Genomic DNA, 12247 nt, shown 5'->3' with positions numbered 1-12247 from the left:
AAAATGGAACACTACCAGCTGCCAAACGGCTCGCTTTCTTTATATGACAGCGCGTCGTCCTTGGAGGTCTCGCCACGGACAGCAGACAACCTTTTTTTCCATTGCTGTGTTAAACAAGAAGTATGTACAGGGTGGATACTGCACATCACCCTTTCGGTTGTAATATTCGGATCGTGAGAACAAAGATGCGTGTGCGCTGCGTGCAACGATTTCTACCAGTCATTACAACCAGTCATCAATCACCATTCCTAGCCGTCATTTTTCAAACGACACGATGCGCGATACTGGTAACAATAAACACTACGGCCATTGAGCGGCTGCCTGAATATTGCAGGGCCGTTCTAGAGGCCATCTTGTTCTAGGCGAATCACGCTCAATACATCGCGTCATGCCGAAAATTATTTTAAAGATCTTTGCTATAAAAAAGATCAATCCAATGTTTCGACGGCGTTCGGGTTTTAAATATTATCTACGTTTCGAAGGCAGAATAACCATTCTCACATGACACTCATGCGGCAGACACGGTTGATTGTACAACAAGCCTGAAAAGTAATGTACTCTCCGGTAAGCTCCCCAAATCCTTTATCCAACTACGAGTCCCCACTACCAAGCGTGTGATAGCCGCGAGAAATGATCTCAATGCCAGGGTGTGTATTAATGAGAATAACCCAAAAAAACGAAAACTAACCAATTAAACCGAACGAATGCAAAACCAATCAACGGGCAAACGAACAACACAAGTATTCACAGTGACATTTGCACGACAAACGCTCGTCGGTTAGCTACAGATAATGCACATAGAAAAGCAAATATCGACACCAATTCTTTCAAGCAAAATTAAACAACCTTAGCTTTGGCGTGTGCTACAGAGCATTTGGAAAGCAAAGAACTCCCCACAGAGTAGCCAAGCAGGACCGATCGAAAATCTCACATACGAACCACTTCCAGTGAGTAGTGGACAAAATTAAATCTTCGTTCAGTACGACCTACATCTGTCCCTCGCAGGTCGCGTGCGGCTGAGACGAGCAACAGCACTGAGCACAAGATTCAATCCTGTTCCACTCCTCCCAGGAAAAAGTTCGAAACCACTCTCCGATCATTGGTTCGTGCCCCCAAATTGGTACTCTGCGCAAGTTTAGATAGGCCTCATTTTAGTCCAATTCGCCGAAATCGATGGGCGCTATCAGAATTGGAGCATCCTTAATTCGAGAAACAAACCCCTTGCCCTTATCATCCAATGCTGATGTGTCTTCTAAGCGCACCGTATGTGGGAGAGAGTAAACAGCAAGCAAACTCAAACTAATAGATGTAGCAATTCCATCCAAAACATCTACAGGACAATGTTTCGGATTTGATTATCATAGTAGAAAATGGTTAACGAAATGGAAATCCAAGCGCATCTCAACTCAACCCTCTCAATCATCGTTCACCATGCGTAATAGAACAGCGAAATCGTTCAGATCATCCACTTCCCGTAGCGTGCCTACATAATGCATAATGCTCAAAGTCAGTTTAATTTTTGAATTTCATTCCCACACATCATCAAGAGAATGCCCATTTTCTAGTTTACGGAGCTTTTATGTTTTCTTCATGATCGTTTCGTTCAGTTTTTCAAGTTTGCAACTGCTCTGACACATTATCAAAAGTTTCCAATTGGAGCTTTCCGATTGCCGTATGGTTGCAATGCAGTGACGGTTTTTTTTTTAGTTTAATTGACAAACAAAATATGTTTTAAGGCCAGATAAACAGTATTTTTCGCTACGTGCGGTCATTTTATCACCCTGCTAAAAATCGAATCGAGAAAGTGCTCGGTATTGCTCCAATTAACGCATTATCCCAAACCTGGATCGGGTTAGTTTCACCATTTTACGAGCAGCAGTTTCTACCCAAACCATCGACTTTTTTTAGTAATGCTCGCTCATCTGCTGCAGCTTCCACACTAAAAGAAGAGTAGTTTAAACCCTCCCACCTAAGCCAGCACGGGTCAGAGGAAAAACCATAAGAGCTTAAAACACATAAAAGTGGAAGATAAGTATCGTGGGAAAGCAAAATACCTCTCGTAAAAGTATCAAAGCAGATTCAACCGCAACAATTTGAAATGGTCATCAGTCTTAGGCGGTTTTGTGATGTGATTAGCTAAAGTCGAGTTTTATTGTTTTAACAAGCCGTGACACATCTCACTTCACCATATCGCTATCGTTCTGCAGATTTAGGTTTGTTTTTCAAACCCCTGTAACATACCTTTCGAAACTGTTTTCACTAAGTCATAATTTCCTAACCGCAACCAGACGAGCAACTGTTAATCAAAATTAACTTTCACCTACACATGCTAATAAGAGCAGTTTACCTTCGGATAGCTTTAATTTACTGAAGGACTTCTAGGGCCATTTATTTCACTTCACTTTTGAAACAGTGCGCATGGTGTCAGAAATCATTTACTAGAAAACATCATCAACGTAAAATCAAGGGAAAAGTTAACTTTATTTATACTTGTACAATACTTGTATGGCCTTCATAAACTGTAGTAGATTAGTCGCGCGTGTAACATTGAACGAACTGCATTGCTTGAAGTGTGTATTGAAACTCATCACAACTGAAAAACATTTTAAACCACAGGTCACATTTCTAATCATACTGCATGGCGACTTAGTAAACGAACATCAAGCGGAATTTTTGACTTGGGCTTGTTTTATCAAATTTATCTTTTTACTTAGCTGAGTTTTCAATTTATTATCGAGGGTGTTTTTTATTTTTGTTTCGAGACGGAACATTTTCAATCAAAATAACATACAGAAACTTCTTGGAAGAAATATAGAGTTAAAACGGGATCATTGGAAGGATAATTAGGATTTTATGTTATAATATGAATTGGGAGTGTGTTTTTTATTGGGGATGTGTAAAGTAGTGTGTTTGTGATGATGAGCTAACAAACATTGGGCATTGGAAAGCCAATGTTTTACGTATTATTGCATAAATTCGGTCAGATGTATTGCGAAAAGTAGGCAAAACTAAGTTTGTCCACAAAACGCAAAGCGGATATTATCCACTCTACCCATATAACCAAAATTAGGCTATATAATAAACTGCAAACAATTACAATGAGTTCGCTTCCAATGATATGGTATGAAGTTTTCTGTATTTTATTTTGATTTAAATTTCCGGGCCTAAGCAATCACGCTATAGTTCTGTCAAATGTGATTTCCGCTTTTTAGAAGCGACGTTCCTTCATATTCGCAAACATTATAGGGGCTGCACAAAACCGAATAGAAACGAAATCGTTTGGAGCTTTCTGTACATCATGCAGATACCTACCAATTTGTAGATATCTTTCATAATACGCCTTTGTACGATAATGTTTCATCCAACATTTAATTTTATTAACTTGTCTAAACGATATTGCAGAAAATTGTGTTGTAATTTGGTTCAATTTTCCTGAATAGTTGAAAACAACAGGTACAAGAGAACTATTGAAAATATTTTAAGTAAAGCTGTGGTTGAATGTGGATCATAATTAGGCAAAGAAGCTTTTATCTGCATGCTAGAAAAACAGCTTGCTCGTGACACTGTTATGAGAATCGTGCCTTATACAGAAAACTTCATAGAAAGGGATCTGAGCCGATAAGGTTCATTATTGTGCGGAGCGTTTGAAACTAACTGGCATTCATTGGCATGTTTAACCATGGTTGTATCAAGCTAATATCGTATTGGATTTTTTCACTACATTCGCTCTCGATGTATGAAGGAATAAATTGTGTGCAACTTACATTTTATCTATATTATCAATTTTTAAAAGCTATTTTTAGAGTTATGTTATGGTTTATTTTCTTTGTGTAGAAAAAGAATAGAATCAAATCATTCAAGTTGGCAAAATTAAGATGTTCAATCAAATGTCGTAATGAAACTATTGTTGCCCACGTGAATGAAACCCGGGTGCATTGCTTAATTGCACTTTAATTTACAATTTTTGCGTTGAATACGATTTTACTCACCATACTATGGACCGTGATTTTGCCTTCAGTTAAATATTTTCCCAGTTCAAATTATCTTTTCGTCTGTGTTGTTAACTAATGTACTCTTATCACTTAAACTTGTATGGAAATTGCCAAAATCGTTACTTTCCTTATCGACAATCCTTTCTTCTATAAGCGGCTGCTTGAGTTTCCCGTTTTTCTACTCAACTTATGCTCCTTTCTATTATTACTTTACTGTTATGCTTCTACTGTTCATAGCTTATTCTCTACGTTCTGACAGATTACAGTTTTGGATTATTTTGAATAACTAGCTTTTTCTTCTTCTCACTATCACACACCGTACAATATTTCTCTACACTAGTCAATCTTACCTGTTACTAGCATTTAATCCCCAAATTAGTCTACTAATTATTTTTTGTTTAAATTGTCAACCCTGTTACATCTTGGTATTTCATTTACAAATCACTTGGCTTTATTCTGTTCATCTATCATCACCCGAACAATCATCCCCATCGGCATTAGCATCTTCAGCATCACCTTCGTGATCATCATCATTCATACACGATTTCACTACTATATGAACTAAATGATTCAGAAATAGATTTATAAGAATCACTGCAAAAATACTAATCGAAACATTGTCTTTAACAAATACCTTCTTTCTTCCGTTTTTTTTTATAGGAAATTATTCACGTTTAGCATGTGAAATACAGTTTGTACGTTCGATGGGTTATTATCTCATTCAAATTTATATACCATCCGGATTAATTGTAATCATATCGTGGGTATCATTTTGGCTAAATAGAAATGCTACACCAGCACGTGTTGCATTAGGTGTAACTACTGTCTTGACAATGACAACACTGATGTCGTCAACGAATGCTGCCTTACCGAAAATATCTTATGTAAAGTCGATTGACGTATATTTAGGCACATGCTTCGTCATGGTATTTGCCAGTCTGCTGGGTATATAAAACTTCTTTACTACCTTTATATACATATTATTCTCTAAGTAATCTGTTGTCACTGTTTGTTTGTTGGTTTGTTTATTAGTTTTGTTGTACGTTTTGTTGATTGAGCGTTTTTGTTTTTCTTCCAGTTCAACACACAACCACATTACCCAAATTCTCTCTTTACCTCGTTCTATTGATTCCGTTAAATGCTTGTGTTGCCAGTAATTTTATTTCTTCGGTTTTCATAGACCTGCTGATTTGGACGAAAAAACGTCATTGTAATGATTTTTTCATTTATTTCTCTTTCAAATGATTAATTATGCTTTCATTCATTTCAGATGAGTTTTTAATTTATTCTTAACACAAGATTTGTGTGTCTTTTAGGATGCTTGAGTTCTATTTGTTCACATGTTTTTTTATATGTATTCTCAAAGTGTTACTGTCATTTTTCTTCCACTATTAATTCCTACACTTCACATCAGAACAAAACATTGCGCCATCTTTGTTCCGCACGAATCGAACCCAGCAACTGGTTGACTTTGCGGGCGGTTAGTGAAGCCGTGCTGAATGCTGAGCTAGTGCATAGGGAGAGAAGTTTTCACTTTTCATCAAAGCTGCACACGACGCTGGTAGTGGCTGCTGTCTTCGAACGTAAACCGATAAATACTGAGCAGTCCAGTACCAGCGGCGTACGAGAGCTTTCATGTAGACAAACAACCGCCCAAACGGCAAGCGGAACCGATCAGTTACAGCCCCTCGAAACGGGAGATGTCAAGTGAAAAAAGCTCTCCCCGCGGAACACACGTGAGCTGTAGGGAGTGCCTTGATTGCGTCTTAGCGAAATGAGGGCATCGAGCGCAAATCCTCGATACCGAGAGTGTCCATCAAACGAATGTCTTCGCAAAAAGCCGCTCATCTAACGCAGAAGAGCATCTACAGAGGCTATCTTTCTATGTACTCCGCAATTTGAACGTCTGTTGTCTAAGGTGCTCTAGCTACCTTAGCTTTTTTCAACTGGGTCTAAAGAACAGAGAGAAGTTTCGAAGCTCACATTTTAGCATTAATTTTCTTTCGTATATTTTTTCCACCTTTACAGGTTCTATGTGCTATCGCCACGATAGTAAATTTTGTACTACTTCTAGTTATAGAGCATATTTTATTTGCTGTCCATATATAATCCCTATTAATGGATAAATTAGCTTATACTTACACAATTACACATTACTTTTAATGAAATTATAATAAAATTAACAGAGTTTTCATAGCGATTGAGGACGGTTATAATGTTTCAAAATTTTCTCTCTGTCTTGAGACCCAGGAATTTGCCGTATCCTCCCTTGTGAAGTTGTGAAGTCCACAACGGCAGTCATATTCAGAAATTGTACCTAAGATCTCACGTTCTACTGAGACCATATGTTTTAAACTAACTTTTCATTTAACTTTGCATTTCCAACATGCGAAAGAAGCTAAAAATTCGATAAATTCATCTTATGAATTCATAGCAAGCAACATGCTAAATGTTTCGCCATGTCGCTCGAATGTACGCTCGTCTCGAGCAACGTTCCCCCATCAACTTTCCCACTTAATCAATATAATTTTTAAAGCTGCTTCGTTCGGTTACCGATCTCGGTTAAACTTGTGCACAAATTACTAACCACAATGCTAAACGCAGCTTCTTATACGACAAATTGGATGAATTTATTGAATACCATCACGCAACGTACCAGAGCTTCACTGACATTCTGTGGAAGTGCAACACCATCATCTGACGCAAATTTTTCACCTCAAAGCAAAATCACACCTTAGCAATAAAACAACAAACTACCATAATAACGGCTAGTGTTTGCTACATACACTGCAAGAATAGTGGCACTGAAAACTATTCAAAATGCGCACCGTGAACTCCATTCACAACAATGCTAAATTCACGCTCACGGCAAAATGATTATCGATGAAAGTACCAAACACGAAATGGTTTACTAATGCAAAATGACGCATAACCTTGCACCTAATTCGCCCAGTTGCCGACAAATTAAGCCGTGCGCTACGAGCTTCCTTACTGACCTCGTGAAAGGGAGAGACTGCATTGTGTGACGCACTCTGTTCCTTTCCGGATTCGAAACTAAACCGCGAAGCACCAGCCAGGCCAACTGTACCGTTCAGTATGTGTGGCGTAGTGAGTGAGAAAGCAATCCCTAGCGGAACCAAACTTAAATTTAACTTTAACGAAACGAAATCCAAATGTAACATAATGGCACGTGGTGGTGACAAATAGCGTTACTTTTAGTTAATTTGATGAATTTATCGAATTTACCTCACCATTCGCCTCATTCATTCGGAAAATCGAACCACCACCATCCATACCACCATCAGCACACCTCACCTCAGTTACTGTAGCACCTAGAAGCCTTTCTCCCGCCTCACCACTGCTCCTTTCCTCTGCACTCCGGCATTCCCAAGAACGGTCAGCAAATTTTTCGGAATTCCCAATAATACCAAGCACCACAATCTGGCCATTGGCCGTGCCGAATACGTCGGGCAAATTGCGAACGAATTGCAACCGTACAACCCGAACCATTCCATCCACCCATCAAAGCATTCCATCGAAAACGGGTCCGTAGCCGACAGGGTAGAGTGCATGTCTCTGCCACACACAGCGCGTCTAGTGGAGAAAGCCGAGTTCAGTTCTCGTGGGAGAGGTCTCGTAAAGAGACACAGTGAGACGATGACGCGAACGTTGGTTGCGCCCGTTCGCCCGTTCAGCTGTATCACCACCAGGCACAACGCACCCCAATCACAGTCTTCGGTGTCGCCGCGCACCGCCGCAGTGCTCCCCCACCAGCACAGCCTCACGTGTATCCGCGTGCCGCCCAAAACACGAACCGCCTAGCTGTGTCCCCAATTCGACTCCGGTCGACAGTTTCGATAGTGTGTCGCCGTGCAATAGTGTTGCGTTCGACACATGACTTACGTATAGTTATACTTACTTCTGCTCATAGTTTCTACTATTTCGGTTTGATTTGATGCGCGTGCATTTGTGTGTATGTGCGTTTTGTTTATTGTCTTCGTTCACTTTCCTTGGTTTACTTTTTCTCTTCAGTTAGTTCTTGGTGATCTGTTGTGGTTTCGCACTCTTTGCCACTATTGGTTTGAGATTTATGCTTCTCGTAACTGACGCTTGTTGTGACAATGTTTTATGAGTGACTGTAGACTGCAAACCCCGTGCCCGGCACCAGATACTGATACGATGTTTTTTTTTTCTTTCGACCAACGAAATGACTACGCAGAGTATGCCACGGTCGGTTACATGGCTAAGCGGATACAGATGCGCAAGCAGCGCTTCATGGCAATACAGAAGATAGCGGAGCAAAAGAAGCAGCAGGCGGCGGACGGAAACCATCCGCCGCCACCGCCGCCGGTGGCCAGTGATCACAGCCATGGTCACGGGCACGGCCACAGCCACACACATCAGCACACGCCGAAGCAACAGATGGGCAGCCGCAGTGGCACGCTTTCTAACGTGCCTCCCAATATGGGCTCTCGCGGCTGCTCCATCGTGGGCCCTCTGTTCCAGGAAGTGCGCTTCAAGGTACACGACCCGAAGGCACACTCGAAGGGCGGCACGCTCGAGAACACGATCAACGGTGGCCGCGGAGGCGGCCCACCAGGTGGCGGAGGGGGAGGCGGCCCACCCGGCGGTCCACCGGGCGGTGGTCCGGACGAGGAGACGGGAGCCCCGCAGCATCTAATTCATCCCGGCAAGGTGAGAGTTCAAGTTCGGATATTCCAAGTATCCAGCTAACTGATATGTCGTTTTTTGCTATAACCCGTTCGCCGTTCCAGGATATCAACAAGCTGCTAGGAATTACACCCTCCGACATCGACAAGTACTCGCGAATCGTGTTCCCCGTGTGCTTCGTTTGCTTCAACTTGATGTACTGGATCATCTATCTGCACGTCAGCGATGTCGTGGCAGACGATCTGGTGCTGCTCGGCGAGGAGAAGTAAACTAACGACAACGACGACGACGAAGGTTACGTGGATGAAGAGGGCGACCAGCACGGCCGGAAGCGGCCAAGCGGCAACAGGAAAGGACGTCTGTGGCAACTGCTCTTATCGGCAGTAGAGCGAGAAAGAGAAAGAGAGGAAGAGAGAGAGAGAGAGAGAGAGAGAGAGAGAGAGAGAGAGAAAGTGGTAGGATTACCGAGAACGTGTAGGGCAGATTAAACAGTCACGCCAATGTGTGTTATACTGATCCCAGGCATCCTTCTTCATCCATTTCCTATGGTCCCCGTCGTCCACAAACGCATCGGTCCAATTGCGCCAAGTTTCATGTATCTGTTCAAATTTTATACGTAATACACCAAACGGGAACGGTACCGGAGGTGATAGTGACCAGACTAGAAAGTAGTCATTGGACAGTGCAGTGCCGCAGCAATGTCTAAACGGGATTTGACGGTAGCGAACATTACACGACGTGGAACTTAAGGGCAGTGTAGCGAAACACTCAGCTCGTCAAAGTAAACGTCGAACCTTCGGTCCTGCTAAACGAAGGCTAGGCAGTAGGCGAAAGGGAACACTGTTAGTAGATTTTACTGTTCAGCTAGAGATTTACTCCTTAGTCCACATTACCGGCTAGCCGCACAATAATAACACAGCGAAACAGAGGAAGCTAAACTAAAATCAAACAAGCGCAAACAACGCATGACAAAACGTAGACAAAAATACGTTCTCTAACACCGCCGCCTACTATGACGGGAAGTGGGAAAGGAATGAATTGCGAGTTGAACGCACTCTCAAGTCTAGAGGCAAACGTTCGTTAGTGTGTTTTTGCCCGTGAATTGCAGAAAGCTATTTTACTTTCGAGTACTTGTTTTCGGTTAAATTAACAAAACTGTCTCGGTGAGCCTCGGTTCAGACAGATAGTCACTGGCAGCACCGAGTACATACGACGGGCTATAACTGCAACCCTATCTTTGCACACTGGCAGGTTGGAGTACCACCCAACGTTTCCTGGGCACTGGAAAGAAACACTTTACGAAATGGCACATTAACACATTCCATTGTTCTGTTTCACCATTCCACCAAGACGTATAGTTTCGCGAGCACTGTGGAACTTAATTTGTTATGATCACTTTTATTCCATTAAGTTTGATGCATTGAGGTTCGGTTGATCGAACCACTAGCCTGAACGGTTTAAAGTATTTATAGTTTGACACCGCTTACGTAAAGTAATCATAAGTAGTTGTGAGAATTGCAATGACTAATCGTCATGTTGACACAGCACTAGTGCTTAAAGGAACGATACTACGCGAACTACATATGTTACGCCTGAGATGACCTTCCAAACTACAAAAGTTATGACCGACCTTCCAGGATCGGGACTGCACCGTAGTTTGTTCGACTTCAGCCGTGACCAAACGTTAACACGGTGTACACATTTCGTCTACTGTTCGTGATGATCCATCCTCCATTAACCGGTCTCTCTCAGTGACTAGGTGAAATGCTTCCAGGACGAAGAATGGCGCGATTGAAAACCGATTAAAACTATGTAAACAAAACGACAGTATTGCCAAATTACTTTACTGGCTAACAATATGTTTAAGCTAACTTAGGTATCACCCCTAACAAGTCCTGCCCTGCCTCAAACTATTTGTATTATAGTTTTGTTTCATTTGTTCACCTTCGTTCAGGTTACGCTACGGCGGCGATGGATTGCATACAGTTACGTTAATTCTTTTCAATCATGGTCGATCGCATTATTCGTCATAGTATCATGTATTGGTCGACTTACTAGGTTAAGTTATTAAACTAGCTGCATAGCTATCAAAATCCTTTCTCCAATTCACCACGACACGCAAACCAGCATGTAGCTCAAAGAAAAATGGTTAAACAAGTTCATGGACGGCGAATCAAACAAAAAAAGAGCAAAAAGTATAGGAGAACAGACAAACGTGATTACTAAAGATGTTGTTTCCGAAATTTTATAGTTATTCTATCACCTATAGGGGTTTGTTAGAGTCAAAAACAAATGAAGAAAAAATCTTATTCAAACAAATTAACAAATGTATATGTAGACATTGATTATTCGGCACCAGTACCATTTCACGAAGGTAAACAAATCTGACTAAATGAAATAAAAGGATAGTATATTTTGAAAGATTTCCACGGCAAAATCTTCCACCACAGTATCCCCTCGAGTTTACCTGGTTCTATAGCGTAAAGCAGCAATACTACATTACTTGCCATCGAGCGCATAGAAAACATTCGCTCGTTTAGGCGAATAAACAATTTACACGCCTTACTCTCGAAACACGCATTCGGACGAACTCACTCGAACTCGAGCTGGAAATTCATAAAACGTATCACTTTCAAATTGGTTGCAAGGAAACAGATTTCTTTTTCAAATTAAGCACCACTTTCATTGCTTTTCTATTCAAATACTTATCTGAAATCCGTTTACGCCACTCTCGATACAAAATTCCTTTTTCTTCTACAGATTCTCATCATGATAGAACTAGTAATTCCTAAAGAAATATCTTAGTGTTTCTTAATTTCGCACCAACTTTTCAGTTTAAAATTGCTAAAATAGTTTCAAAATTAATTTCGTGCAAATAAATTGAAGAGAACTTAAACTGAAGAGTGATCACGATGAAAGGAACTAACGTCGCATGCGTCGCCAATGACAAGACAAACCAATATCCGTAGCGCAAACGTTCAGGGGAATCAATTATTACTTAATAGAATTACCGAACGAGTTGATAGCGTATGAATGATACTCTTACCGGGCAAAATTACCTGACACGTACTCTGCTGGGGTTGTATTATGGTAAGCTTCTCATTGTTCATCGTGCTGTCTAGACGAGGAAAATGTCGTGGGTTTCGAAAAGTTTATGATTCCAATCGTTTAATATATGCAATGTTCCATTTTCTTATAGTATCAGTTTTCGATTGTTACCATTTATTGCATTCTCTTCCGTTCATGCCGTATAAAATGCCTTCACCAATCGGCTTCAAATGGTTTAGTCAATCCAATTCGGTCGATTGTACGCTTACCTATTCGTTACCCCATATCGCCAATGTCTGGGAAGTAAACATACCGATGTAGCAAAACAGGCTGTCTCTGCATCGGCTTTGGTAATACTTCATTGTTACATGCAAAAGGATATATGTTTTATGCTGCAACGAAAGCGTTTCAAAATGGAAATAAAATTCGTAGACAGCATGAGATAAGAAAAGAAACGAATTGATGCAATAGTAAATTAAAATCAAAAAAGAGATACAAACACAAGTGACAACTACAAAGAAAACCCAAAGAGGATT

At 41.0% G+C, this 12247-nt stretch overlaps 1 protein-coding gene across 2 annotated transcripts in view; it reads left to right on the top strand.

Annotated features, from left to right (window-relative positions):
* The window catches only part of LOC128269403 (gamma-aminobutyric acid receptor subunit beta), a 57091-nt gene extending 48159 nt beyond the window's left edge, over positions 1-8932 (top strand). For both annotated transcript variants that reach the window (XM_053006858.1, XM_053006859.1), the window contains 3 exons: positions 4653-4937; positions 8212-8699; positions 8768-8932. In XM_053006858.1, coding sequence (XP_052862818.1) covers positions 4653-4937; positions 8212-8699; positions 8768-8932 — 938 coding nt within the window. The remainder of the gene's footprint in view (positions 1-4652; positions 4938-8211; positions 8700-8767) is intronic.
* The last annotated feature ends 3315 nt before the right edge of the window (positions 8933-12247 follow it).

This window comes from Anopheles cruzii, chromosome 2 (assembly GCF_943734635.1).
Source record: "Anopheles cruzii chromosome 2, idAnoCruzAS_RS32_06, whole genome shotgun sequence".
In the NCBI taxonomy this organism is placed as follows: domain Eukaryota; kingdom Metazoa; phylum Arthropoda; class Insecta; order Diptera; family Culicidae; genus Anopheles; species Anopheles cruzii.
The sequence above is the reverse complement of the archived record's forward strand: the minus strand, read 5'-3'. Positions and strand labels throughout refer to the sequence as shown.